This window comes from Cynocephalus volans, chromosome 3, assembly GCF_027409185.1.
Source record: "Cynocephalus volans isolate mCynVol1 chromosome 3, mCynVol1.pri, whole genome shotgun sequence".
NCBI classification, from domain to species: domain Eukaryota; kingdom Metazoa; phylum Chordata; class Mammalia; order Dermoptera; family Cynocephalidae; genus Cynocephalus; species Cynocephalus volans.
This window is the reverse complement of record NC_084462.1, coordinates 2728239-2756233: the sequence shown is the minus strand read 5'-3', so window position 1 is coordinate 2756233 and position 27995 is coordinate 2728239. Positions and strand designations below refer to the sequence as shown.

General features: G+C 52.4%; 2 protein-coding genes across 3 annotated transcripts; one reads left to right on the top strand and one right to left on the bottom strand.

Annotated features, from left to right (window-relative positions):
- Window position 1: 1 nt before the first annotated feature.
- Window positions 2-5638, top strand: GARIN5A (golgi associated RAB2 interactor 5A). The gene is made up of 5 exons (XM_063092264.1): window positions 2-255; window positions 493-581; window positions 985-1115; window positions 3728-4013; window positions 4521-5638. Exons 1-5 carry the CDS (start codon window positions 213-215, stop codon window positions 4575-4577), a joined length of 606 nt encoding a protein of 201 aa, XP_062948334.1. The 5' UTR covers window positions 2-212; the 3' UTR covers window positions 4578-5638.
- MYBPC2 (myosin binding protein C2) lies at window positions 5169-27995 on the bottom strand. Of its 2 annotated transcripts, XM_063092202.1 has the most exons (28): window positions 27856-27995; window positions 26704-26781; window positions 26100-26186; window positions 25787-25935; window positions 25202-25319; window positions 24424-24472; window positions 24197-24256; window positions 21928-22124; window positions 21558-21690; window positions 19784-19908; window positions 19586-19691; window positions 18328-18500; window positions 18047-18212; window positions 16883-16989; window positions 16509-16538; window positions 15502-15641; window positions 14262-14421; window positions 14073-14177; window positions 13463-13651; window positions 12879-13013; window positions 10869-11036; window positions 10599-10687; window positions 10297-10492; window positions 9829-9968; window positions 8588-8747; window positions 8269-8405; window positions 6723-6909; window positions 5169-5302 (listed from the first exon to the last, which is right to left on the bottom strand). In XM_063092202.1, exons 1-28 carry the CDS (start codon window positions 27872-27874, stop codon window positions 5292-5294), a joined length of 3414 nt encoding a protein of 1137 aa, XP_062948272.1. In that variant the 5' UTR covers window positions 27875-27995; the 3' UTR covers window positions 5169-5291. The 2 variants fall into 2 exon arrangements, with proteins under 2 accessions (XP_062948272.1, XP_062948273.1); XM_063092203.1 differs by lacking the exon at window positions 26704-26781.

The window sequence follows — 27995 nt, the reverse complement described above, 5'->3', positions numbered from 1 at the left end:
CAATCGGGGCTGGACGGCAGCGGGGCTGTCCCCTTTCGTTGGGTTTTCCTGGGGCCGCCCCTCCAACGACGTCACCTTCTTAGATGTTCTCTTCTCGGTGACGTCATTCTACCCTGTCCCCGATATTGTGACGTGACATAGCCATTGGCCCCGCTGTCTTGTTTTCTCCCCCGGCTCCTCCCTCCACTCCCACAAGCGGTAGGGGCGTTGCGATGAAGCGGAGGAATGTGCCTAAGCCAGCCCTCGGTGGAGCAGGTGAGGCGGGACCGGGTGGGACGGCAGGTGAGAGGAGGAGCCAGGCCAAGAGGGGTTGGACCTGGTGAGGGAACCAGGTGAGGGATGGGGCCGGCAGTTCGGAAGCATCTGATACCCCTTTTCTCAACGCGGAGCTGCCCCCTGCTCCACCTTCGGGGCGGGCTGGGCCCAGCCTCCTGGGATAGACCCCCTAACTTCGCCCGCTAGAACACCCCCTGGTTCCTGCCTGTCCCACAGGCCGTCCCGGACGGCTTCAACGCCACCTAATGAGCGGCGAGTTCGACGAGCTGCGAGACTTCTCCATCTTTGAGAGCAACTTCGTGCAGGTGTGAAGCCCCCAAGACACCCTCAGCTCCAGAGCTTCGGCCTGACCCTCGACCTGACTTGGGAAACCTCTGCCGTCCCTCCTTCTGACCATTTTTTCCCATAACGTCCATCTCATGGGATCCCTGACCTCCAACTCCTCCTATGTGACCTCTGACCACTCCTCCCCCCACCCATACCTCTAGCCTTTTAGCATCTCTGTGAATCCTGGCCGCTGATTCCCTTGCCTCAGTTTCCCTGACTTGACAGCCATGATTTCTTGACCTTTAATCACAAGATATCTGACCCCCAAACTGATTTTCAATTCACCTGGTCCATGATCTTTTTACCCTACCAAGATTCCTGACTTCTGATCTCTTCTCAATTCTGCCCCACTTCTATCCTGTCTCTGACCTCTGGCCCCAGGTAACCCAGTTAGGAGAAGTCGCCAACAAAGTCACAATGGGGGTGGCAGCCTCCAGTCCAGCCCTGGAACTCCCTGATCTGTTGCTGCTGGCGGGCCCTTCCAAGGAAAATGGACATCTGGAGCTCTTCGGGTGACTGCCCCCACCTAAACCTAGACCTTTTCCTTCTCCGCTCTGGGCACCCAAGCCCCCAGGAGCACCTGCTGTCATCCAGACCACCCCTAGGGCAAGGAGCCTCGAATGGCTGCCAGCCCTGTCTGGGCTGCTGTCCACCCAGCAGAATAAAGACAGGGCAATCCACAGGGGCCAAAAACCAGGGTCTAGACAGGCATGAGGGAACACTCTTCAGCTATACCCTGGTAGGGGTAGGAGAATGACCATTTGTGCAGTGTCTACTGCATGCCAGGTGCCCCCTGGGCCATTCACATGATCTCATCTCAGACCTCATATCCTCACATGGTGGGGCTCCTTAGCCCCATCCTCCAAAGAGATAAACTGAGGCTCAGAGAGGAAAGCGAGTTTGCCCAGGGTCCCACAGTAGGTCAAGGATGGTCTGAGATTGGAACCTCGGGCTCCTCGTGATGGCTGATCTCATGATTCTTGAGCTCCCATGCCATGCTACATGCTGCCTGTTTTGGCCTTAGTTTTTCATTGAAAGAGTAATACAAACACGTGGGAAAACAAACATACTCCAAAATACAAAACAAACATGGCACTCTAAACAAGCGAGCCAACTAGCCAGCCCAACCTATCTTGCTTCTATCTAACCAACTTACAGCTCTGAGCTGTTCTGTAACAAGTTACCGACAGGCATATATGTGTTCACCCTTTCTTTAAAAACAGCAGTAGACACATGCTGTATGCTCTTTTTCTGCTGTGCTCACTCCCTCATCAGCACTATGTCAGTACCCATTTTATATCGGCATAGTACCAGCCACCACATTTATTTATTTATTTATTTATTTTGGATGTACGCAATTGAACAAGCTCTGCCCCCTTGAGCACCAAGCTTGTGTCCATCCTGTTGCTGTTACAGTGTAGAAGGAATGTCCTTGAACAATGTCTGCCTTCAGATGGCCTGTGTTCAAATCCTGGACTCCCTTCTTCACTGGCTTTGGCCAACCTCCCTACCTGTCCGTGCCTCAGTTTCCTCATCTGGGAAGTGGAAATAAGAGAGCTCACCTTCCAGGGCTATCAGGGGATAAACTGAGTAAATGTTTGTAAAGCACTTGGAACAGCACCTGGAACAGAGTGAGTACTCCACATATGTAAGCCGATGTTTTTCCATTTGGTAGGGGACATAATAAGTCACCCACTGAGGGACACTGAAATTTCCTCTGGTGTCTTGGGGTTATAGCCAATGTGGCAGGGGTTATCCATGTGAGTAAGTCTGTGGACAGGTGTGAGGGTATCTGTAAGACCAGTTCTTAGAAGTAATATTGCTAGGCCAGAGGGGAGTATGTGCCTACCCAATGTTTGGTTAAGAACATAAAGGAATGTTCCTGACCTGGGCCAAGTTCCCCACCTTCTCGACTGTTTCCTCCTCTGCCTTGTTGAACCTTTGAATCAGGGTGGGGGCCTGAGCAATTCATTTATTCAAATAATCAACAAACATCCATTGAGCACCTGCTATATGTCAGCTCTGCGTACTAGGGAAACAGCATTGGACAAAACCAGGCCAGAATCCTTGCCCTCAAGGAGCTCACATTCTACTGGGAAGGCAGACAGAACACATAGCCGTTTGTCAGATGGTGTAAGGATCTATAAGACAGGGCAGGGCCATGGTGAGGTCTGCAAGGATGGATGTGGTTGTAAATAAGCCAAGAGGAAACCTCCCTGGGAAGGAACTTCCTGAGAAAGATGTGAGGGAGATTAAGGGGTCGAGTCATGGGGATGGCTGGAGAAAGAGGGTGTACCAAGTGGAGGGAACAGCCTGTGCAAAGGTCCTGGGGTAGAACTGAGCCTGTGTTCGTGGAACAGTGAGAAGGCTAGTGTGGCTGGAGGTACAGCAGCCGAGGTCAGAGAAGGAACAAAGGGGCAGATCCTGCAGGACCTTGTTTTCACCCTGTGTGAGCCGGCAGCTGCAGCGAACGGGAGGCTAAGTAAGGCGTTAACTGGCGCCCTCTGACGGCCTCATGGAAAACAGACTAGGAAACAAGGGCTGAGGCCAGAAACCCAGGCGGGAAATTACTGTGGCTGGACCCCAGGATGGTTGTTGAGGGAGTCAGAAGTGGTTGGATTGTGGATACATTTTAAAGGTGGAGCCACCAGGATTTGATGGCAAGATTGGTTGAGAGTGTGAGAAAGAACGTCGAGTCAGGGGCAACTCCAAGATTTTTGACCTAGCAAGGCAAGAGGGTGGGGAGTAGGAGGCGGGAATGTAGTTAAGGCGGCAAAGAAGAGGAGTAGGTTTGCAGGAAAGGAGATCAGGAATTTGGTTGTTTGACATGTTGTGGTCTGATGATCGATCCGACATCCAAATGGAAATTTCAAGTAGGCAGTTGCATATTTGAGTCTGGAGTTACGGAGTTAGGACCAACAGGACACAAAAAGGTGATTTTGGGTTGGAAGGAAGTTGGGGATGTATTTATATTCAAGAGGCAATGGAGGCGAAAAAAGATTCCTTGCGGGCAGAGGGAGGAGTGGTCAGATGTGGGAGGCTGGACCCTGAGGGCGCCTGGAGAAGGGAAGACTGTTGATTCAGGGAGAGTTAAAACCTGAGACCACCCCTTCCACATGCCCAGGCTGTTCCCCTTGCAGTTTGTCCAGCTCTTCGTCCACGACGAAAGCCGCTGGCAGCTCAAGGTCAAGTTCTGCACCGGCCGCGCCTTCTACTTGCAGTTGCGGGCCCCGTCCGAGACTCGCGATCGCGAGTTCGGCCAGTGGGTGAGGCTGCTCTACCGCCTGCACTTCAATTCAGCCCAAGGAGCTGTGCCTTTCACACAGGAGTACTCAGCACCAGAGGACGACGAGGAAGAGGAGGAGGAGAAAGAAGAGGAAGAGGAGGAGATCTGGCTAGAGTGGGAGAAGGTGAGGGGCGGGACTCCTGTGTCTGGGGGAGGGGAGGGGGCTGGGAGCCTGGATGACTGTCTGAAAATGGAGGTGACCTGGTCCTAGACTCCTGAGTCCTTGAGTGGTATGAAGTTTGTGGGTAGAAGACAGCAGGGCCTGTAGGGCCTTGGTACCCCTAGCTAAGATGACTACAGTTTCCTAATTGGAAACATACCCAGACCCACCCGCCAGCGTCTCTACCCTTACCAAAGTGGGATCTGGAGAGGGAATGTGCACCCTGAAGGGGCGGGGGCAGCCAGGCCATATGTCCAGTTCCTCTTAAGTCCTGGAGGGAGGGGAAGGGCGACAGTCCCAGGAGATGGGGGCATCTGTGGAGCCTCTTCCTCTGGAGACACCTGGCTCCTTACGGTGGTTGCCATTCCAACATGGCTTCCCAGTAAGCACCAAGTCCCTTCTCCCCACTCTCAAACTGCAGATACGTCTGCAGGTCAAAGCCTCTGAGACAAAACCCTCTCTTGTACCCAGCATCAAGCCACAGAAGCCAGACTTGACCCACAGGCCTCCGAACTCTGGGGACTCTGATTCTTCTAACATCCTTTGAAGTCACCAAAGGACCAAAGTTCAAAGCACCTTACCTCAGGGCCTGGCAGATGAATTGTTAAAGTTAATAAAGATCTGCCACTTAAGACCCAACAACCTGGTCATGACCAGATTCGTCGCCATCACCAATTCAACATGGCTGCCTCCCAGAAGTAGCTTTTCCAGTATGGCTGCCTCAGTATAGTCTGCAGTTCGCCGTGTTTAGCTCCTTGGGCCACCAACGAGACCTAGTACTCACTATTACGACATGGCTACCTCAGCAGTCTTCTCAGTCTAGCCTTTGCTTCATCTTTGACACACTGCAGTTACCGTTGCAACCAGCCTGCCTCCTCTCTCTCCTAGGAGCCAGTCTGAGAGGGCTGCCTCCAGCTGCCTCCATGGCCTTGGGTTCACCTTTGACTCTCTGCAGTTGCTACGTTAATGTGGTTGCCTCACAGAAGTAGATGTTCCGAGATGGCCACCGCAACGTGATCTGTTTTATCATGACTGCCATTCCAACATGACTGCCCCAATGTGCCTAACCCCCAATGGGAGAAGGAAGGCGGAGCTACAGATTCAAGAAGGACAGACACATGAGAGCCCCAGACAACACTATTTTGTTCTCAGTGATAACTTGGGAAAGGAGAACACGGTTTGGGCAAGTCTGGGATTGCGGTTAGGACTCAGCAGCATTGTCTTGACAGGTGGGAGACAGTTTCACTGCAGCACTGTGGGGGAAATGAGGAAAGAGTAGGTGAGGTGGGTCCACCCAGGCCCCTCTGCCTGCTGTATCCGCATGACCAGCAGGGGGAGGAGCACGATGACTTGTCATCATCTAACACCTGTCCCTGACCACCATATGGCAGCCAATGCAATGTCATGGTGCCTGTGATTACTGTCATTTTGAACCCTAAACTGGCATGTTCTGAGCAGCTGCTGGCTATGAGTGGTCACTGGAATCCTGAAGTCAGTATATGGTGATAAAGGTGACAGCATAATATTAGGGTCAGCCTGGAAAAGCAGTGATCTAGAATGACAGACACTCAGGTCTGGAAAGTGTCCTCTGTGAGCCCTTGTTATGAGTCTGCAGCCACTTCTGTCTGCTGTGCTATCGTCAGGGCCAGGGGAAGTCTGAGTTGGTCAGAAGTCACAGTTGAGGAGGTACTCGGGAAGCCAAAATTAACGTCAGCCTGGTCTGTGGGACATGGTAGTGGCCTCCTCACTGAGCCTTGACTGGCCACCTTGTGATAGACTGGAGCCCAAGGCAAAGGAAGTGAGGAAGAGCATCCCAAGCACAGGGAACAGCACATGCAAAGTCCCAGTGACAGGAGGAAGCATGGACAGTTTGTGCAACCACCAGCACCTTGGTATGGCTGGAACATAGTATGGGGGAGAATGAGTACATGAGGCTGGGAGGGGGAGGGGAGCCAGATGCAGGACCATGAACACCAGGCTGAGGGGCTCCAGGGGCTCTGGGAGCCCTGGGTGGGCTGTAAGCAGGAGGAGCAAGTCAACTCTGGATATGGAGACCCTTCTAAGGCTGTTTGGGGATGGACAGGAAGGAGAGACTGGAGAAAGGGAGGACAAGACAGAGGCTGGACAGATCCAGGAGGAAGAGGATGAGACTGGAGCGGTGGGACACAGAAGAGGGGATGGGACAAGGAGAGGCAGGGGCAAGATGGACAGAGCTTGGGGACAGGCTGTGGTGGGGGAAGCATTTTTCTGGGCTCCCACAGCACCTGGTCCTCTGCCATAACCCATGTTTGTTTCAACTCTGTGTCAACCCATCTCCCCAAGTAGGTACACGCCCACTGAAGGCCTTGGGGATGTTTGCTAAGCTCATCTCTACCTCGCTCATCTCCACCTCATTCACTTGCCTATTATTTGTCCTTCAGCTCCTTTGGAAAAACCTTCTGAGACTCCTCCTGCCCAGGCTGGACCAACTCCAACCTGTGCTGCCTTCATGACAGCAAATATCACAGCATCATTCCTGTTTGGGTCTGAACCTGGCTTCCCAATCATCCTCCCAGAGGGCCCAGGTCCAACTCCTCTCTAGATTTCAGCAACCTCAGCACGGGGGCCTCCAGTTAAGTTTGCAAAGGACCCAAATGAGGGGTCAGCCAGTGTTGGAGACTGCCACATCCTCACCTCGGACATCCAGCTTGCACTCAGCCAGTGCCTCCCCCAGCTCATTGAAGGCCCGACAGGAGTAAGTCCCAGCGTCGAAGGGTGAGGGGCGGCGAATATTCAGTGTCAGGACTCCCTGGTAGTTGGTCATCAGGAACTTGGGATCTTCACGGATTTCCATCTTGTTCTTCATCCAGACCACCTTAGGCTGTTGAAGGAAGCGGGACAGGAGGCCAACTTAGGGTCCCCAATGGTGGCAAAATGAGGCTCTGGAGGCAGATTTAGATTCTCATCCTGGCTGTGCCACCTCCTTGCTGGATATCCTTGTGCTAGTCACTTCTACTCTCTGACCCTCAGTCTCCTCTTCTGTAAAAGCAGGTTGATAATCCCTACTTCATAGGGTAATGGGGAGGGCTCCTCACTGATCTCAGAATAAAGAGCTCACTCCTCATAGTGGCCCACCGGACCTGCAGGATTTGCCCCCATTACTTCTCTGCCCTTACATCACCCTCTCCCTCCTTCCCTCTGCTCCAACCATACTGGCTGCCTCACTGTTCCTCAAGCAGACTAGACAGGCTCCAACCTCAGTACCTTTGCACTGGCTTTGTTGAAAGAAAAAATGAAATGAATAATCAAGAAAAAAAAAGAAAGAAAGAATAAATGAAGTGAATGAGTGAGTGAATGAATGTTGTAAATAAACACATGGAGTAAATGAACTGAGTGAATTGATAGGTGAATAAATGAATGAATGAATTGGTAGGTGAATAAATGAGCAGAATGAATTAATCAGCAGAGTTAGTGAATAAAACAGATGCATGGAGATGGAGAAGGTGAACTAATGAATCCATGCTATGCCAAAGGGGGCTGAAGCTAAAAACCTGGAGTCTAGACCAGAAGTCAGCAAATTTTTCCTGTTGTGGGCCAGACAGTAAATATTTCAGGCTTTGTGGGCCCTATGGTGTTTGTTGCATCTACTCAACTCTACTGCCCTGCAAAAGCAGCCATGGACAAAACTTACATGTGCATGGCCCATGTTCCAATAAAACTTTATGGAGAGTAACAGGTGGCAGGCAAATTTGGCTCACAGGCTGTAGTTTGTGAACTCTTGGTCTACATGAGTCCCTGGAGCTCAAAGATGCAAGTGTCCTGTCCATATTCCCAACAGGAGTCTGGAAACCAGGATGGAGCAGGAAGACCCTGAGGAGTTGTGAAAATCTAGGCCACCCTTGCCCCCAGTGGTTTCTGTTTTCAAGAAAAACAGAAAGCTTATCCTTAGATAGGACAAGAGAGACTGAATGACCCTCTCCTCAGGCTGCCAAGATGAGCTGTCACCTGGCAATCGTGAGGCAGAGAAAAGGGCAGGAAGGCAGAGTGTAATTGTCTGAGACTTGGGCTCTGGCCAGAGGAGGAGAAAAACAGAAAGTGGGTTAAAAGTGAGCAAATCCCATGAAACAGAACTCGAAGAAGGGCTGGTGTGAGGGGGAGTGGGGGCTTCATCGTGCTGAAGATTTCCTTCAGGGTTCCACATGCCTGACATACACAGATCTGGGGCCCCTGTCCCCCGCACCTTCGGGTTGCCTCTAACGGCGCAGTTGAGAGCAGCAGCATATCCAGCCACGACCACCCGATCTATTAGAGGCGTCAAGAACTTGGGAGCCATTCGGAAATCATGTTCCTTGTACTCAAGCGGTTTGAAAGTGATTCCTGGTAAGAGGAGACAGACCTGTAAGGTGACTGATCTAGATTGTTCCCTGACCCCAACCAGGGAACAAACTCCAGCCACCTCTCCCCCATCGTCCGTCGCCATCAACATTGAGTCCAGGCTAGACCCCAGCCAAGGTGGTGGTCGGGGTAGGACCGGGCCCTGTGGAGGGGTATGGTGGCACCTGTCTTGAGGATGCGGGCTGTGTTCTTGGAGACACCAGGTGAGTCGCTGAGCCCACAGATGTTCTCACTGAAAACACGGAAGTAGTATTCGTTGCCCACGATGAGGTCAGACACAGTACAGCAGGTGTGCCGGTTGTGTTCATAGACGTTGAACCACTCCTGGTGAGGGGACAGAGAGGGATCAGGCAAGTCAGGGATGCAAGGGGAACAGATACAAGTGGACACAGACACAAGAAGGGCCAGGGTGAAAAAAGCTCACCCAAGTGTTAAGAAAACCCATCCCTCATCGCAGCACTGTTCGCAGTCTCCAACAGTCTGAAACAACCCAAGGGTCCATGCACAGATGGACAGATAAACAAATGTGGTTGATCCAGACAATGGAATGTTATTGGCCATAAAAAGGAATGAAGTGCTGACACATGCTACAACATGGGTGACTTTGAAGACACTGCCGAGTGAAATAAGCCAGACACAAAAGTCACATGTTATATGATTCCACTTATACCAAAAGTCCAAAATAAGTAAATCCAGAGACAGAGAGCAAATTGGTGGTTGCCAGGGGCTAAGTTGAGGGAAGAAAGAGGGGTGACTGCTAATGGGTACAGGGTTTCCTTTGTGGTGATGAAAATGTCTTGGAGGGCCAGCTCGTGGCTCACTCGGGAGAGTGTGGTGCTGATAGCACCAAGGCCACGGGTTCGGATCCCATATAGGGATGGCCGGTTTGCTCACTGGCTGAGCTTGGTGCTGATAACACCAAGCCAAGGGTTAAAATCCCCTTACCAGTCATTTTTTTAAAAAAAAAAAGAAAAGAAAATGTCCTGGAACTAGACAGAGGTGGAGGTTGCATAACATTGGGAAGGTACTAAATGTTGCCAAATTATTCATTTTACAATGGTTAATGGTTAATTTGGGGTTTTGTGTGTTTTTTGGCAGCTGGCCTGTACAGGGATCCACACCCTTGATCTTAGTTGTACAAGGCTGCTCTCTAACCAACTGAGCTAACTGGCCAGCCCTATAATGGTTAATTTTGTTATGTGAAGTTTACCTCAATAAAAAAAAGAAAAAGAAAACCCATCACACAGCAAATCCACCAAAAAGCTACCCTCCCACCCCTGCCCATTCTCCCAATCTCTCGGCCTCAGTCTCCCCAGCTGTGAAATGGGAACACTGGCACTGGCTCTAAAGACCCTGCAGCTTTTCTCCCCCATCATCCCCACCACGGGCCCCTCTGTTCTCTCACCATGGTTTTCTTGTCAGCTTTCTGGACAAAGTACCCCGTGATCTCACTGTTCCCGTCATCTCTGGGGGGCTGCCACTGCACCAGAGCATTAGTGCCCCACACCTCCTTCACCATCACGTTCTCCGGTGGCCCTGCCTTTTCTGGAAGTGGGGGTGGGGGGCAGTGTTCCACGCCAGCACAGGAGTTCTTAAAAGTCCAGCTCCTACCCTCCCGCCGCCCTCCCCTCCCTGACACCTGCTGCCCTCACCTCCTCTCCTACACCTCTTCCCCCACTCCCATTTCCTCACCTTTTTGCCCCATTCGCACCTCATACTCCCCCATTCCAGTCTCTCTTCACTTCCTCCCCTCCTGCGCCATCCTCATCTCGCCTCACCTCCTCTCCCACCCCCCATCTCATTGCCTCCTCATCCATTCCCCCCTGCCCCCTGGCCCATGGTCCCCTCCTCCCTGCCTGCCCCAGCTGCACACCCACAACCCGGATGTGGATGGTGGCCGTGTCCTTCATGTTCTCGATCTGCAGGCTCAGCTCATACTCCCCGGAGTCAGAGCGTGCTGCCTGGCGCACAAAAAACACAGTGTCGAAGTCGCTGGTCCGCACGTGCACTCGGGAGGTGTCCAAGGGCGCCCCACCCTTCGTCCACACCGCCTGGGGCCGAGGCTTTCCCTGGAGAGGAGAGGGTGGGTGGGGAGAGGTCAGCCAGGGCTTCACAAATGTGGAGGGGTCTTGCTGCAGGGGCTGATCCCTGACCCCTGACCCCAGCTTCACATACCTGGAAGGGGATGACAAGGTTGAGGTGTTCTCCCACTTTACGAATGTAAGTCTGGCGGAGATGGCGGGGAAGACGGATTTTGGGTTGCTCTGAGGGCACAAACACAGGGAGGGAGCTCAGCACTGGGCTGGGGGGACATTCGAAGGATGGAGAGACCAATGGTGATGAGGTTGTCTTGGGGAGGCCCTAAGGATGACACAGGGAAGGGCAGGTCAGATGATACCAACTTGGCCCTTAGAAGAGCAAGGTCAGGGGCCAGGGGTCACTCACCCACAATCTCCCGGATGGTAACTGGCTGGGCCAGGGTGGCCGGCTCACTGCGACCTGCAATGTTGACCCCAACGACCCGGAAGAGGATCCTCGCTCCTGTTGGGAGATCCTTGACGGTGAAGCCACATCGCTCCACGGGCTCGGTGTTAGCAGGGACCCATTCCTCAGCTATGAGAAAGGAGCCATGCTGGTAGATCCCATGGCCTTCCTCCTAGCCCTCAGCTCACTGCCCTTCCAGTGACTTGGGTTCCCCCACAATGATTACTGAGTTAATCCTCAGCAGCAGCAGAAGCAACAGCAGCAGCTAACATTTGTTAAGCATTTTTGTGTGTGTGTGTGACCTGTAAGGGGATCATAACCCTTGGCTTGGTGTTGTCCGCACCACACTCAGCCAGTGAGCGCACCAGCCATCCCTATATAGGATCCAAACCCGCGGCCTCGGCGCTCCCAGCACCACACTCTCCCGAGTGAGCCATGGGGTCAGCCCTGTTAAGCATTTTTCATGACTGGGTTCTAAGGTTGGCATATGTGTTAGCTCATTAATTCTCACCTCAACCCTATGTTCTCCGCATTCTAGGGATGGGAAATTGAGGCCCAGAGAGGTTAAGGAACTTGTCAAGGTCACACAGCTCAAACGTGGTGGACTAGGAATTAGAATCCAAGCCTGTCTGACTCCAGAATGCTCTTATGCTCTTCTCTACTGCCAAGGTCGGTACAGAGGAACAGGGAAAATGGCTCTGTCTGAGGGCACAGCAGGGGGAGGCTGGGGAGCAAGCATCCAGGTGTGTTCGGGAGAGTGAGTTGCAGGTGGTGGTCAGAACCCATTGGATTTCTTGCCTCTTGGTTACATGCCTTTCTGTGTTGTGTTTATGACTGTGGGTTGGTGAGCCAGTGTGGGTCAGACCAACCATCAATAGAGTGAACCCTAACAAGACTGGTTCTGAAACATCAGAGTGGCTTGGGCACATGTGAGGGAGGGGTCAGCCAGGGTAGGAATGGGGTAGAGAGAGCTGGGATGAGAAAGAGGGAGAAAGCTGACAAGAGTTCAGCCATCCATCACTTCCATGCACTGTCGAATGCAGTCCTCACTGTACCCTGTCAAGATGGAAGCTGTCTTCGCCATTTTTAGATGAAGACACTGAGGCTCAGAGACTTGGCGAAGGTCGCACAGAAAGTGCTGGGGCAGGATTGGAACCCACGTCTATCTGACTTTAAGGCCTATGATGTGGTTTTGAGGTGATCCCTTGTGGCATCCCTGTGAGATGACTGTGTCAGCAACATCTCCATAGCCACGGCACTGGTCCTGGCATGCAGTCAGCACTCAGTGAATGTTCATGCAGAGGACGATGGAGGGTTGGATATATGGAAGTTTGGATGATGGATAGACAGGTGGAGAGAGAATAGATAGTAGATAGACAGATGGTTGGATGGTCATACAAGTGGATGGAAGGAGGGAAGGAAAGATGGAGGTGAAGCAATAAATATATGGATAGAAAAATACTACTGTATGGGTGGATAGTCAGATCATGAAAAAGATTTTCAGAGAGATGGAGGATGGATGGATGACTGGGCAGGCAAGTGGATGGCTGGCAGGAAGAAAGAAAGGGAGGGAGGGAGGGAAAGAGGGAAGGGAGGAAGAGAAAGAGGAATAAAAGGGGGAAAGGAAGGAAGGAAATATGGGTGGGTAGATGGATGGATAGAAGGAAGGAAGAAAGAATAAAGGTAGTGGATAAATAGATGGGAGGACGGATGGATGCAAGTCGTTGCTGTACGGCGGACAGATGCTGGGGAGGGAAGGAGGAAGGGAGAGAGGACAAGCTGGTCACTTGGGGTCTGACTTGACTCAGTCCATCCTGTGGGATTCATGCCAGTACAGACACAGAACAAGGGCAGCCACTGCATGCCACCAGACATCTCTTTCTGCATGGCCCCGTTTCCAGTTCCCTGGACTGGACACCCCTTGGGGCTCTGTGTAGGCCACCCCCCTACCGGCCTGGCAGGGTCACTCACAGCCTTCCAGGCAGTACTCCACCAGGTACCCATCGATGCCGCCTGCCCCAATCCTACTTGGAGGCCTCCACTTGAGTGTGGTGGTGGTGTCTGTCACATCCTCCACCGTCAGGTGCAGGGGTTCACTTGTGGGTGCTGTGAGGATCCAGAGAAAGGGGAAATGGGGATAAATGAGAGGCTAAGGGTCAGCAGGAAGGGGCAGGGGGCAGAGGTGGAGTCACTGATCAAGAAAGGGATCAGTATGGTGGGCTGGAAGTCAATGAGTAAGGAAACGTCATCCAGGGTCATTAAAACATCAAAATATCAAGGGAGGACAGTGAAGTCTCCAAGGTCAGGGGTAGGTGTTAATGAGGTCAGAGGTCAATGAGGTATTCAGGCATCAGCACAGTCTAGGATCCTAGAGATCCGTGGTTAATGTAGTGGGTCAGGAAGAGACCAGGGGCATGTGTGGGGTTGGGGGCCAATGTGTTGGGTGAAAGGGATCAGAAGTCAGCAGAGTATGTGGGGACAAAGGTGTAGGGTCAGAGATCAACGTCGAGCAGAGTATAGGTCAGAGGTTCAGTGAGAGGCCCAGGAGGCTTTACCAATAGGCATAAAGGGCTTGGTGTACATGCTGGGCTGAGAGACTCCAATAGCATTGACGGCAAAGACCCGCATCTCATAGAGGACGCCCTCAATCATATTGGTGGACTCGTAAGTTGTCTCCGTGAAGACCTCAAAGTTCAGCTTCATCCAGCGCTGAGACCCCTTCTTCTTCCGCTCCAGGAGGTACCCTGAGGGCTCCCCAAACAGAGAGGAGCAGATGGTCATGGGGCGCTCATGGGGTCACAGTCCTTTGGGGCAGTGAGGGTCACATCTAAAGGATCACATGACAGAGAGTTCTGAGGACATGAATCTTGGGTTGATCTCAAGCATCACAAAGCTACCAGTCATGGAGTTAGAAATCAAGAGAGGTCACCAGTCATGAGTCAGGAGTCACAGAAAACCCAAGGCTACTGGCCAAAGGAAAATTCCCAGGTCGCTGGGGAATAAAGAATGATGGGAGAAGAGCAAAGGGGTTGTGGAGTAGCAAAGATGGAAAACCAGGTCTCAGAGGTAGGTCACTGAGGATGCAAAGGACTCTGGAAGGTCAAGGAAAAGTCAGAGGGTAGGGAAGGTCAGTGGTCATGGGGACAGTGGCACACAGGCACTCACCAGTCACTGGCTGCCCCCCGTCATACTTGGGTGGCTCCCAGACAAGGATGGCCCAATCCTCTCCAACTGAAGTGACTCGCACAGCCTCCGGAGGATCTGGGACATCTGAGGGGGGCAGGAGAGTCAGGGGGCCCCTCATGGCCTCGGGGAGCCACCCCATGGCTCAGCCCCTCAGCTTTCTCTGCTCACCCACAACCCGCAAGAAGATGGAAGCCACATCCTCGCCAAGGGGGTTGGTGACCTTGATGGTGTAACGGCCTTCGTCTGCCCGCTCGGCACTCTCAATCACAAAGCTGCTATAGTCCACCCGATGCTCGATGCGGGTCCGGCCCTCCGTGGTCGAGAACACCTGGACACAGCCACCAGATGTCCTAGCTCCACATCTTCTCCCCAAACCCAGGCCTGCCTCCACTCCCCCACCCTGCTCAAAAGTCTTCAATGGCTCCCCATGGCCACAAAACGCACAAGTCCCTGGACTCAGCACAAGAGCCCCTTTTGGATCTCCACCCAGCTTCATCATTCCTCTCTACTGCCTTCCTTGCCCTCCTTAAAAACACCAGACTGTCTTGTCCCCAAGACTTTGCAAAGCTGTTCCCTGTACATAAGACACTATACTCTTACTCATCCTTTAGGACCCACCCAGAAGTCACCTCCTCCAGGCAGCCTTCTTGGATGCCTCCCAGCTGAAAGTGGCTCCATCCCCTGGATTCTCATAGCTTCTGGTATCTCCCTTTATCTCTGCCTCCAACACCCTGGACTGTGACTGTTTGGGCACTTGACTGCCTCTCCCCAGAAGTGAAGGCTCCTGGAGGGCAGGGGCTGTGTCTGATTCATGTTTGTATCCTCAATGCCTACGCAAAAAGCCTGGCATAGATAGGAAACCTCAGGGGATGCTTGCTGAGTGAATGAATGAATGAAGATTTAGCTAAATCTGTCCATTTTACAGAAGAAAACTGAGGCATAGAGGAGAGATGAAAAATTAAATTATCCCAGGGCCTGGGACGTACAAGGTTAAAATACTTGTTGGATGGAAGGATGGAGGGACAGATGGATGGATGGATGGATGACATATCGATAAGTGGATAGATGAATTTCTGAATGGACGGATGGATAACTGGATTCATTGACAAATAAATGGACAAATGGATGAATTACTGGATGGATGGATGACTGGATTTATCCACTGATTGGTTAATTAGCTGCTGGATGAATAGGTTAATGAATGGAGCACCCACCATGTGACAGGCCTGAACCAGGTGATGGACAAACATAGTCTCCAGTCTTCAAAACAATCCTATGAGAACGGAATCATCATCCTTATCTTATGGAGGCTGAACTGAGGCTCAGAGGAGAAAAGCAGCTTGCCCCAAGTCATGCAGCAGAACTGAGAGGGACAGGAGCCCAGGTCAGAGGGGAAGCCCCAGCCTACCTCATCTCCCTTCAGCCAGGTGGCCACGGGAGGCGGCTCCCCTGTGATGGCAACGTCCATCCTCAGCTTATTTCCAGCCACAACTACAATAGAATTCTCTGAGGTCTTCCCTGAGCAGTCCAGGTGGATCTTTGGTGGCTCTGGTGGCACAGAGAGACATTGGGGAACTTGGGGGTGGGCAGCCGAGCCCTCCCAATCTCCACCAGAGGAATCCTCCAAGAAGCGAGGTTACAACAGCAAGAGAACCAGGAGCCCAAGTCCCCAACTGCCTCTTCTCTCAGACCCAGGAGTCCCGGCCCCCAGCTCCTCCTCCCTCAGACCCAGGAATCCGGGCCCCCAGCTCCTCCTCCCTCAGACCCAGGAGTCCCGGCCCCCATCCCCTCCTCCCTCAGACCCAGGAATCCGGGCCCACAGCCCCCTCCTCCCTCAGACCCAGGAGTCCAGACCCCCAGCCCCCTCCTCCCTCAGACCCAGGAGTCCGGACCCCCAGCTCCTCCCCCCTCAGACCCAGGAGTCCGGGCCCCCAGCCCCCCTCCCTCAGACCCAGGAGTCCGGGTCCCCAGCGCCCCCTCCTCCCTCAGACCCAGGAGTCCGGGCCCCCAGCCCCCTCCTCCCTCAGACCCAGGAGTCCGGGCCCCCAGCCCCCTCCTCCCTCAGACCCAGGAGTCCAGGCCCCCGGCCCCCTCCTCCCTCAGACCCAGGAATCCGGGCCCCCGGCCCCCTCCTCCCTCAGACTCAGGAGTCCGGGCCCCCAGCCCCCACCTACCTCGGACCCAGGAGTCCAGGCCCCCAGCCCCCTCCTCCCTCAGACCCAGGAGTCCGGGCCGCCAGCCCCTCCTCCCTCAGACCCAGGAGTCCAGGCCCCCAGCCCCCTCCTCCCTCAGACCCAGGAGTCCGGGCCGCCAGCCCCTCCTCCCTCAGACCCAGGAGTCCGGGCCCCCAGCCCCCTCCTCCCTCAGACCCAGGAGTCCGGGCCCCCAGCTTACCACAGTAGTCCTTGGTCTTACCTTGCTTAGGTACATACTCCACTTTGATTTCTGGAAAACAAAGAAGACTGGACAGTTAGATCTAAATCCAGTAGGCTCCTCATCCCACCTTCACAACCCAGAGGAAGAGGCAAGGGTCTGGCAGTCACTCTGGAACTGGGGTGCTGAGCGTGAGGCTCAGGCCCGTGAGCCACCCCTACTCCCGTGTGGACACACTTCAGTGTATACAATGCTCTCTCCCTTCATCTTCTTGTCTGACTCTTCCCATGAGCTCAACAGACCCTTGCTGTCATCCTTATTGTACAATTAGGGAAAGCTAATCCTGAAGGGAGGCATCCTGGGGTCCTGGGGTCTGGGTCCTACAGTCCCCCAGGAGAAGGAAGGGACATCTTCACCCAAGAAGTTGAGCTTGGCTGAGAGAGACAGAGCATAGCCATCAGGCACGAATGTGTAGTCTCCCTCATCCTCTGGACGGACGTCATCAATCACCAGCTTGTGGGTCCTAAAGGGTTGGGGGAACCAGGTAGGGGTAGGCCAGGTCAGCCTGGGGATCACCACGGAGCCAGACTGCCCCATCTGTTTCCCTCAATGCTACTTTGAGAAACACCCAGCATTTTTATTCAGGGCTGTGGAATGCTATGGCCTACTTCCTAGCTAATCCTACTTCCTACTTCTAAATCCTACTTCCTGGCTGTGTTACCTTAGGCAAGTTACTCAACCTCTCTGTGCCTCCATTTCTTCATCTATAAAAGAAGATCAACGATAAGAGTGTACATCAGTGTTCTTGTAAAGCATCTAGAAAAGTATGTGGTACAAAGCAAGAGCTCTGTGGGCGTGGTTCCTTATACAGAACATAGAGAAAGCCCACACCCTGCCAAAAGCTATCCCCAGGAAACCCACGAGTGCATGACTTTCTACCAGCAACATAGTGGCCCTGCATTCTGTAGGTAACCAGGTATTTGTCTCCAGTGTCCACATGTTATGTGTTATCTGTTGAATTCCAGCCTCTGTCTCCCTAACTGGACCCTCCCATGTAGACTGTACATGGTTTTTCCCTCCCTGTATCAGTTCCCTTGCAATGAAACCTTGCAGTGCCCCCTTTTGCCCACCAAGTGGTCGAGTCTATTTCCCACCCCTTGAATCTGAGCTGGTCTGGGACTTTTTTTGCTCAGTGGAATACTGCAGAAGTGACATTGGGACAATAGAAGGGGCAGAAGTTTCCAGCCTAGGCCACAGAGGCCTTGTTTGTTTTCATCTCTCAGGACCTCTGATTCTGCCATGTGTACATGCCAGGACTAGCTTTCTGGGGGATAAGATGCCATGTGGACAAGAGTGGTGGCAGCTGAGGTCCTGAAAGGGCCCAGGCAAGACTAGCAGAGCTGACATTCACCAACCACAGAGGCAAGAGTGAGGCCATCCTTGATCAGCCAGCCTCCAACCAACCCACAGACTTAAATTAATCCTTGTTCTTTTAAACCAGTGAGTCTGGGGGTGGTTTGTTATGCAGCTGGAGCTAACTGATACACACGCCCCACCATGCCCCCCAGCCCACTGCTCACCTCCCCACATGGGAGATGGTGATCCTCTTGCTGGGCCGCACCTCAATGCCATTCTTGTACCACTTGCCAGTCACCTTCTCGTCAGAAACCTCACACTTGAACACGGCCTGTTCTGAGGCCTTCACTGTCAGATCCGCGATACCCTGCAAGACTTCCAGCTGTTTCTCTGGGTGGGGAGGGAAGGAGATGGGGACGCCACTACTCCAGTCAGTCCACAAATACTTGTGAGCACCCACTGCATGCCAAGCACTGGCCCCCTGCCCCACCCCAAGGCCCCATACCTTCCACAATGAGCTCAGCCTCACATTGGCCACCATTGGTCATGACCTGATAGCGACCCCTGTCCTCCTGGGTCACATCTGAGTAGATCAGAATGTGGCGCTTCCCGTCCTTCTTGAAACGGTATCTGGCATTGTAGGAGTCCTCCCGGGTCAACTCCACACCGTCTTTCATCCTGGACAGAAAGGACATGAAAGGGGCAGTTAGGGGCCAGCACAGCTCTCGCTCAGGGTCTCCGAGGGTGAGTCAGGGACCAGAGCAGGGGGGTCAGAAGGGAGATCACAGGAGGGAGGAGAGATAAAGGTTGGCAGAAGCATCTTGAGTGATGGGTGGGTCACAGGTGGGGTCAGTGGAGACAGAGAGAGGAGGAGGTCTCAGGCCACAGGGAGATGCCTCAAGTTCCTAGTTGGAGGTTAGGGGAAGAGGTCAGAGCACAGAGTAAGCCTTAGGGTCTCAGAGAGATGTCAAATATTGTGGCCTCTGTAAGTGGTGTTTGCCCTGCCCAAGGCACTCCCCTCTTCCCAGTTCACTTATACCTCCTGATCATTCAGATCTCAGCCTGATTGTCACCTCCTCCAGGAAGCCTTGCCAGAGCTCCTGAGTCCCTTCCTCCTATTGAAAGCTGGTACAGCAACTATTACTGCTCCTTTCAACTGCTTGTCAGAATAGAACTTCTATATTTATTTGTGTGATGACTTGACTAATGCCTGTCTCTCACTTCTACACACACACCTCCACTGCCAATTTTCCACATTATAAATGCCATAAAAGCAGGTACCATGTTGACATTTTTTTCCTCCCCATTATGTCTTTGATATGCAGAAGAGTGGCACCACACACTAGATGCTCAATAAATATTTGCTGGATGGGTGAATGTATGTATGGATGGAGGGATGTATGAACCAATGGGATGGATGGAGGATGAATGGATGGATGAATGCATGGATGGGTGGGTGAGTGGATACATGGGTGGATGGACAAAAGACGGATGATTGGTTGAATGGATGAATAAATATTCAATGAAACAGCAAGGATCAGGAAAAGAACCCTAAAGAGGATGGGATGGGCAGAGGTCAGAAGTTCTGGAAAGAGGTCATGGGTGAAGGCCAGGATCATAGAGAAAGGCTGAGGTCTCCTGGTGGCTACTGAGTAAACGTTAGAAATCTCCAAAAGAGGTCATAGAGTGTCTCATAAAGATCAGGGCTGAGACAAAGCAATTGTGGGCACCTGTACAGAGATCAGGAATCAAGGATCACTTACCACATGACCTGGGCACCCTCTTCCGACACCTCCACCATCATTTCCACCCGGTCACCCACAAACACTTGCTGGTCTTCGAGGGGTGTGACAATCAGGACTGGAGGTTCTATGGAGCAGAGGAACAGAAGATCAGTAGTTTCAGGACCCTCTCCAGAGTTACACTCAGGCCCCACACTCAGGCCCAAATCTTGGCCTCACCTTTGACAAAGAGCTCGGTGAAACATTTCTCATCCTTGACGGCTGCCTCGTAGGCAGCATCATCTGCCAGTGTGCACTTGTTGATGGTGAGAATTCTCTTCTTACCGACATTCTCAAACACATACCTGGTGTAAAAGTCTCACCTCAACCCAGGGCATGAAGCAGCTGCCTAGCCCTGGATAGATCCTGTTCTCAGGGCAAGTCTCTCTCTCCCTCTCAGAGCCAAATTGTGTGGGAGGGGAGAGAGGATCCAATTTCTATTATTTAAATAACCACAGCAGAAATGCCAACTGTCAATCCACATCCATCATCTTCTTCCCTTTAGCAGGCAGCACCTGGCCACACAGCTGGAACTACATTTTCCAGTCTCGTCTGCAGCTGGAATGGCCGAAGGGCTGAGTGTGGGGAGGCGGAATATGAGTGGAAGTGATGCTTGTAACTTCCAGGGTGTCTCCAATTTTGAGACAAATTGCTTGCTCAAAACTTCTCTCCATCCCCCCCTCCTCTCAGTCAGAACACAGACATGCCCATGACCCTGCTTCACCAATGTGGATGAGGACAATGCCACAGAAGATGGTGTCGCCAACAGCATGGACAGAACCTGGGTCCCCAAATAGTCTCTTGGAGAAAAGCTGGCCCACTGTCCTCAATCAACCAGAAATACACTTCTCTCTAACTTAAATGTATTTTGGGAACTTTTTGTTACAGCAACTTAACCTGTACCTTAACTAACACAACTTTTTATCTTACCAAAAAAGCTCACTATGGGAATTTTTTTTTTTTTTTTTTTTTTTTTTTTGGTGGCTTGCCAGTATGGGGATCTAAACCCATGACCTTGATGTGATAAGGCTGCAGTCTAATCAACTGAGCTATCTGGCCAGCCCTCATTATGAGAGATTTAAAAAACACTGCCAAGGAAAAAAAATTTTTTTAATGCATCCATAATTGTCCACTGAAAGACAATTGCTGCAAATATTTTAGCCTCTTTCCAATCTTTTTATCTATACATTTGTAGATTAACATTTTGTGAAGCAGAAATGGGAAATATATTTTTTGCACATAACAGTAACCTTGGGCCAGCCCATGGCTCACTTGGGAGAGCATGGTGCTGACAACACCAAGTCAAGGGTTAAGATCCCCTTACCAGTCATCTTTAAAAAAAAAAAAAAGAGTAACCTTGAACAGTTTCCCGTATTAGTGTATATTTTAGAACATCTTTTTCAGTGACTGCATAGCACCTTAGTAGAGACCTGTACATTTTGGTTGTTTTCCATTTTTTGCTATGATAGCAATTGCTTCAGTGAACATCCTTGCAGCTAAATATGTATAACCATGATAATTCCCTTATAATAAACACCTAGAATTGCATAGTCTAAGGGCTTTGTAATACATTATTACCCTTTTGGAGATTTACCAATTTACATTCCCACCAGCAGCATTTGTGTACCCATTTCCCCATGTCTTCTCCAGCACTGGGTTTTATCATTTTGTAAAGCTTTTTCCCATCTGCACAGCACAAAGATTGTAGTTTTGTTTTGGATTTTTATTATTATTTGCAAGGTCGAAGGTGTATTTCACATCTGATTGGCTTATTTGGATTTCTTCTCGTCTGAATTCCTGTTCTTCATGGCCCTTCTCTATTTTTTCTAGTGACTTATTTGTGCTTTTCATATAGGTGTGGGAGTGCTCTTTCTTGGTTGAGAGTGCCTCATCTTATTTCTGAGCATTCTTTCTGGACTGAGATCTCCCCCCACAGGGATGGCCCCAAACATACTTGCTACTTGGTTTGATCTCCTGGCCGTTCTTGAACCATTTGAGGGGAAGGTCTGGATCACTGATCTCTACCACCAATTTGATCTTGTTGCCCCTGTCCACCTGGTAGGCTGGATCCAGCTTCTTCGTGAAGGCTGGAGATAGAGGGATGCAGAGGGGGTGGACATGAGGGGTCCTCATTCCCCGGGTCATCCCCATAAGTGCCAAGCCTCCCTCCGCCGACCAAGGGCTCTCCAAGCTCAAGGTCAGAGGCTCAATTACTCCTCAGACTGGGACCTCCAAAAGACAGGTCCAGGGTCCAAACATCAGATAAACCATGATTCTGGGGGCCCCTATGGGCAGGGCCCACCTCCCCTCAGACCAGTGCTGACCTTCACTCTTCTTAACCTCGACCTTGGCCTTCTTGAGCCGCTTCAGCATGCCACGGAGGTCTGTGATGCCATACTGGAAGGCGATTCTCTCGTACTCACTCTTCTTCGCCCCTTTCAGGAGCTCCCAGATCTCTGGGGGGATGCCTAGGTCATCATCATCTTTCTTCTTCTTCTTCTTCTCCTCCTCAACCACCTCCCTGAGGGTGGGGGAAACAGGTCCAGACCACCAGGCAGTGAGGAGGGGAAGGTCTGCTTCTGCCTGCTCCACTTGCTTGCTGTGTCACCTACCCAAGTCACCTGCCCTCTCTGGGCCTTATTCTTTTCTACCTGAACAATCGCCCCAGCCTCTTCCCAAGCATGCTGGCCTCCAGTCTCTTCCCTTCCAGTCTGTTCCGAGGGATACTTCTGATACCCACATCAGATGCCATCCTCTCCCTGTTCAAAACTCTTCCATGGCTCCCCCACTACCTTTAGTAGGAAACCCCAACTCCTCAGCCTAGTAATCTTGGACCCACCCGCCTTCCCATCTCCTCCTCTGCAACCATCCAGACCAAGCTACTTGTCTTTTCCTAAACCTCTGGGCTCTTTGCTGCCTCCCAGCCTTTATACAAAATGTTTCCCTGCCTTCATGGTCCCTCCCCACCTTCTCTTCTCTATAAACTCCTCTTCGTCCTACCAGACCTAGTGCCCAAGTTCCCTTCTCTGTGAGGCACTCCCTGTCCTCCAAGGCAGTGAGTTGCTCTTGCTGTGGGCCCTCACAGGCCCCTGTGGGACCCCATCCCTAACCACACCAAATAGTCTGTCTGTGGTTCAGACCCATCTTCCCAAGACAATGAGTGAGCAAACATCAGGGACCCAAACTGCTCTCTGTCCCCTGATCTCAGCTGATGGTGTGTTAGGCAGGAGGTCTCAGAAGATGTCTGATGAGTAAGAGAGTGAATGAATGCATGGATGGATCTTTGGAAAGAAGTACAAAAGGGAAGGCCACAAAGACATGATAGATGAGTGAGTGAATTTGGGGACATATGAATATTTGGATTGATGTACAGAGCAGTGGGTAGGTGGACTGATAAATAGGGGGGTTGATGGATGGCTAGGTTGGTGGATGGGTGGGTCAATAAATGAGCAGGTGGGAAGATAGATGGGGGATGGTTGGGTGAGTGGATGGATTGATGAGTTGGTGGGAAATGGTTGGGCAGGTAGTTGGGTGAATATGTTGACGGAAGATGGCTAAGTGAGTGATTGGCTAGCTGGAGACAAACAGATGAGTCTATTTGTAAATAGGGTTGTTGGGGATTTGGTTTGGGGACAGATGGATGAGTGAAGGATGGGTAGGTGAACCAGCCGATAATGAATCAATGAGGGAGTGGACAAGCATTATGCTGAACAATATGAAATTGCCAAAATTCAATCATTTTAACCATCAGTTTCATATAGTTCAATCTAACAGAGAGCTATCTGGGTGGATATGTGTGTCAGTAAAGAGGTGAACAGTTGATAGAGGAATGCCTGGCTAGATGGGTAGGTGGATGAGTAGATGGGTGGTTGGGATGTTGGATTCAGCTGGGAGAGAGACACAGGTGCAGATGGATAGACAGGTGGGAAGATGGATGGATGGTAAGAATGGATGGGTGGTGGAGAGGTGGATAAATGGGTGCCTCAATAGGTGGGGAAGTAGATGAATGTAGTGGGTGCCTGGAAGATGAATGAATGGGTTAACGAATAGGCAGCTGAGTGTAATGGCAGATGGGTGGATGAACAGGTGGGAAGATGGTGGGTAGATGAATGGATATGTGGGTAGACAGATGGGCAAATGAGCAGGTAGGTGGGTGGACGGATTAGTAGATGGATAAGTAGATAGCTGCTTGAATGAACGGATGAGTAGGTGGACTGGTGGGTGGGTGGAAAAGTGGATGATGGATGGTTGCTTGGGTGAGTAGGTGGATGAGTAGGTGAATTCGAGCCTAAGTAAATAGGAGAATGGACGTGAGGATGATGGGTTAAAGGCTGAGTAGGTAGGTGTATTGGTGGGCAGATGGTTGATTGGACGGGGTTGTGGGTAAGGTTTGGGCGAATGAGTGGATGAGTGGATGAACAGATGGCTGGAAGGACTGGTGGATCGAATATTGGGTCGGCAGGGAAAGATGGAGAATGTGGCAGATGGATAAGCAGGGGTGACAGTGGGGAAGCAACGGAGCAGGGGAGCATCAACCCCCATCCTCCTCCCCTTGAGCCCCATCTCCCCTTTATGTCAGCTGGGCGGGCTCACCTCTTCTTCAACAGGCTGCTGAAATCCAGCTCACCAGCATTTTCTGACTTCCCTTCACCCCTGTGGCCATTGAGAGGAGGTGTGAACCCCCCTGATGTCCTGCCCCCTTAGACTTATCCCGGAGTCCCCAATCCTCCCTTTTCCCACATTTCCCCCTCCCAAAAGAGAGCTTCCCATGGTCCTTGACACCAGGAGACCTACCTCTCCCCCGGGTCCAGGTTACTTACGCACGTTTGAAGCTTTCTAGATTCTGCCCAGAGGCATCCTGACGAGGTGCTGCGAAGAGGCAATGGGGGAAGGGAAAGTGAACTGGAGGCAGAGCCTGATCCAAGACCAGGAGCTCTTCTTCAGACCCTCACAGCCTGTTCCAGGCCCCTTCCCTCCATCTCTTGGACCAGCACACCCTCTCACCTAGGCCTGGACCAGCTCGTACTCATTTTCCTGGTTGCCACCCACCAGCCTCTCTCAGTGGCCTGTTACTCCCCTCCCACTCACACCTGGGCCAGCACGTCCTTCTTCCCATGCCTGGGCAATCTCATTCCCTGTGCCCTCCATATTTAAGCTGCCAACATCCACAGGTGCAGACCCCCAGAGACCGTACACCCTCAGGGCTCCACACACACATGCCCCCAAATCTGTATAAGCCTCCTATTAATCCTGTATCCCCTTCATACACCCGTGTTCTCCAAGCCTGGACACCTTCACTTCCCAAGCTTTACTCCTACTTTCTCAAACTTGGAATGTACATAACTGGCCTCCTAAACCTTCACATGTGCACCCGAAGACCCTAAACACTTTTAAGCCCAAATCTACACCGTGTCCTACTCTAAGCCTATAAATTGTCTCTCCCATTTTGGATACCCTGACCCCTAGATCTATACTCCCTCCTCCAAAAGCCTGCACCCACCTCAATCCCATGTCTGTACACTCTCCCTACACTTGGCTGGTGCATCCGCCCCCCATCCCAGAACTATAACCCTTTGCCCCCATCCCCGGCCAGCGCACCCTCCACATCGATGTTGAAGCCACAGCTGTCGCAGGTGTTCTTGGCTTTGACCTCGAGGCGGTAATCCCCACGGTCCCCCAGTACCACCTTCCCAATATGCAGCTCCACGGTGTATACCTGGGGGCCAGGGCCAGGGGTATGTGTGCAGGTGACCACTCCCCAGAGCCACCCCACATCCCCCAGAGCCCACTTCATAACTGTGAGACAAATCCTCATTCCTACCCCAAAGGAGGGGCCAGTGAAGACCTAGAAGCAGAGGGAGTGGCTTGGAACCCAGTGGCCAATTGTCTCCTTCCATGCCTGGGCAGTCTTAGCTCCTGGGACCCCACGTCCCTGACTCCCTGAGACCTTTCTAGGAATGCACATGGCTGTGCCCAAGTGTGCTCTTCCCCAACCCATTCTCTTCTACCCAGCACGACCTCTAACAAGCAGCCCTCCACAACCTCTATCCTTGGCGGTCCCATTCTCCATCTAGAGGACTCCAGGCCCACAATTATGCCTCAGGCAACAGGCCTCCTGAGAAGCAGGTCCTGCATAACTTCTAGCCCCAGCCCACACGCCCTCTCGTCCCACAGGGTCCTCACATTGCTAGCAGAGTCATGGGACTCCTTGAAGGAGAATCGGGCACCGCTCTTGCTGCCCAGCTCCAGCCACTTCCCCTTGAACCACTTGATGGTCGGTTTGCCTTCAAACTCCTTCCCGTTCACCTTGGCTGAGATCACCATGTCCTTTCCTGGGTGGGGATGGGGATGGGAGCAAGGGACCAGTCAGGAACAGTAAGACTCTCCAGAGGAGGACTGTGAGGGTGAGAGATCCCAGCCCTGTCCTCCCTCAGTCCTCAAAGTCCGGGCGCCCAGCCCCCCTCCCTCAGACCCAGGAATCCCGGCCCCCTCTCACCAGTCTCCACCGATACAGAGTCTGGCTTCTTCAGGAAAATGCCGGTGGGCTCCTCAGCAATGGGAGACTGGCCCTCAGGTGAGGCTTCTGCTCAGAAGACAGAATTAGGAGGCCTGAGATAGGCTGAGGAAGGGTCAGTAGCCACTTCGGGGAAGGGGTTTAGAGCCAGTGAGGGACAGTCTGCTCAGAAACCAAAGACCATGCGAGCAAAGTGGCTTTTCCTGACCTGGGAAAGACCACATGCACACCCAGGTGGCTGTGTGACTTTGGCCAGGCACCCCCACCCCTTTGGGCCTCAGTTTCCCCCTATGTGGATGGGAGGGTTCTAAATGCGCCTTTGGGATAAGAGAGATTTAAAGATAGACTGAGGCATTTGGAGCTGGGCAGGACTTGGTGACCAGTCAGTTGATGGAAGCTCAAGGTCTGGCTGAGGGGCCGGGCTCTGTCCTGGGGGCACTGGGGAGCCACAGGAGGGCTGTGAGCAGGGGAGAGGCAGGTCAGCTCTGGGGCCCTGTGGGGACAGACTAAAGGACGGAGAACAGGGAGAAGATGGGGAGATGAGATGCCAGCTCAGATGCCAGAGCCCAAGGGAACACCATCTCACCTTTAGGGACCTCTTTAGGGGGAGCTTCTTTGGAGGCTTGTTTGGGGGCATCTTTACCTTCAGGGGTCTTTTTGGCCTCTGTGAGGTAAGAGATGTTCACGGTTGAACATGTGCCCAGCATCCTCCAGAACCTGGGAATCCGGGCCCCAGCCCCTCCTCCCTCAGACCCAGGAGTCCAGGCCCCCATGCTAGGTGTAAATTTATCTCTATCCTGAGAGTCTGTGGGATCAGGTTTCCCTTATCCCAGGCATGCCACACCCCATCTACCCAGGCCACCAGATCCTGACCTTTTGGGTCCTGGTGGTATAATTAGCTTTGCCCCTGGGTTGGAAACTGGACACTTCGTGCTGACCACAGCATCCTTCACCTGCCTTGCCTGGCTCCTGGCCCGCTGGGGCCCCAGCTGCAGCACAGGGCCGGACCCCAAACCCAGCCTGGTTGGCCTGATGCCAGTGGACTGGACGCCCCAGGAGGGACCCCCACCAACCCCCCAGCATGGGCTTTGTATCTCCCATGTTGTCTTCCTCATCGAGAGAAAGCCCCACTCCATATACAGAAGGGGGTCCGTAAACTCCACATAAAGAAAGGACTCTAGCCCCTAGATGGAGAATTCCCCCTAATTCCTACATAGGGAAGCCTCAGTTCCCTTAGAAAGGAGGTTCCCTTCATCCTTACATAGAGAAGAATTTCCCTCTGTCTCCACACAGACGGGAATCTCTATCTCTATACACACAAGCACCCCATATCCTACTGAGAAAGAACCCAATCTTCACTCAGGAAAGTGGTCCAATCCCACCCAGAGGATGCCATCCCCAAATATAGAGGATCCCAATCACCATGCAAATACCCCCAACCTACACACACAGGATCTTCATCCCCATTGAGAAAAAGGGACCCCAATTTACAATCGGAGAATCCCCATCTCTCCCAGAGATGGGCTCCCCTCTCCACTACAGAAAAAGGAACCGGCTTACTGCAGGGGGAAGGGGACCCCCCATACACATGAGACCCCCATCCCACACAAAGAAGGGAATCCCCTCTTCACACAGAGAAGGCACCCCATTCTCCTAACTCCACAAAGAGAGGAGCCCCAAATCCCCATTCAGAAAATAAGACCCATGTCCCACATAGGGAAGGGGTCCTGGCAGCCACCTGGTTTTGCCTCAGGCATGTCGCTGGACCTCCTCCCACTCCTCTGACAGCAGCTGCGTCCTCTAGGCCCTAGGGAGGACAGGTGGGCCCCCAGGAGGAGCCCTTTAAGGAGTTCTGGGACTCCCAGCAGGCTCCGGGAG

What these genes read in the sequence shown, in the direction of transcription:
- MYBPC2 (XM_063092202.1), bottom strand. An exon ending in GAGATCAAACCAAGTAGCAA is followed by an intron (nt 19,909 to 21,557) that starts GTATGTTTGGGG and finishes CTTTTACACCAG; the next exon opens with GTATGTGTTTGAGAATGTCG. An exon ending in AGCCAAGCTCAACTTCTTGG is followed by an intron (nt 16,539 to 16,882) that starts GTGAAGATGTCC and finishes TTTGTTTTCCAG; the next exon opens with AAATCAAAGTGGAGTATGTA.
- GARIN5A (XM_063092264.1), top strand. Translation starts at nt 213, where the DNA reads ATGAAGCGGAGGAATGTGCCTAAGCCAGCCCTCGGTGGAGCAG. An exon ending in TTGAGAGCAACTTCGTGCAG is followed by an intron (nt 582 to 984) that starts GTGTGAAGCCCC and finishes CTCTGGCCCCAG; the next exon opens with GTAACCCAGTTAGGAGAAGT. An exon ending in GGACATCTGGAGCTCTTCGG is followed by an intron (nt 1,116 to 3,727) that starts GTGACTGCCCCC and finishes CCACATGCCCAG; the next exon opens with GCTGTTCCCCTTGCAGTTTG.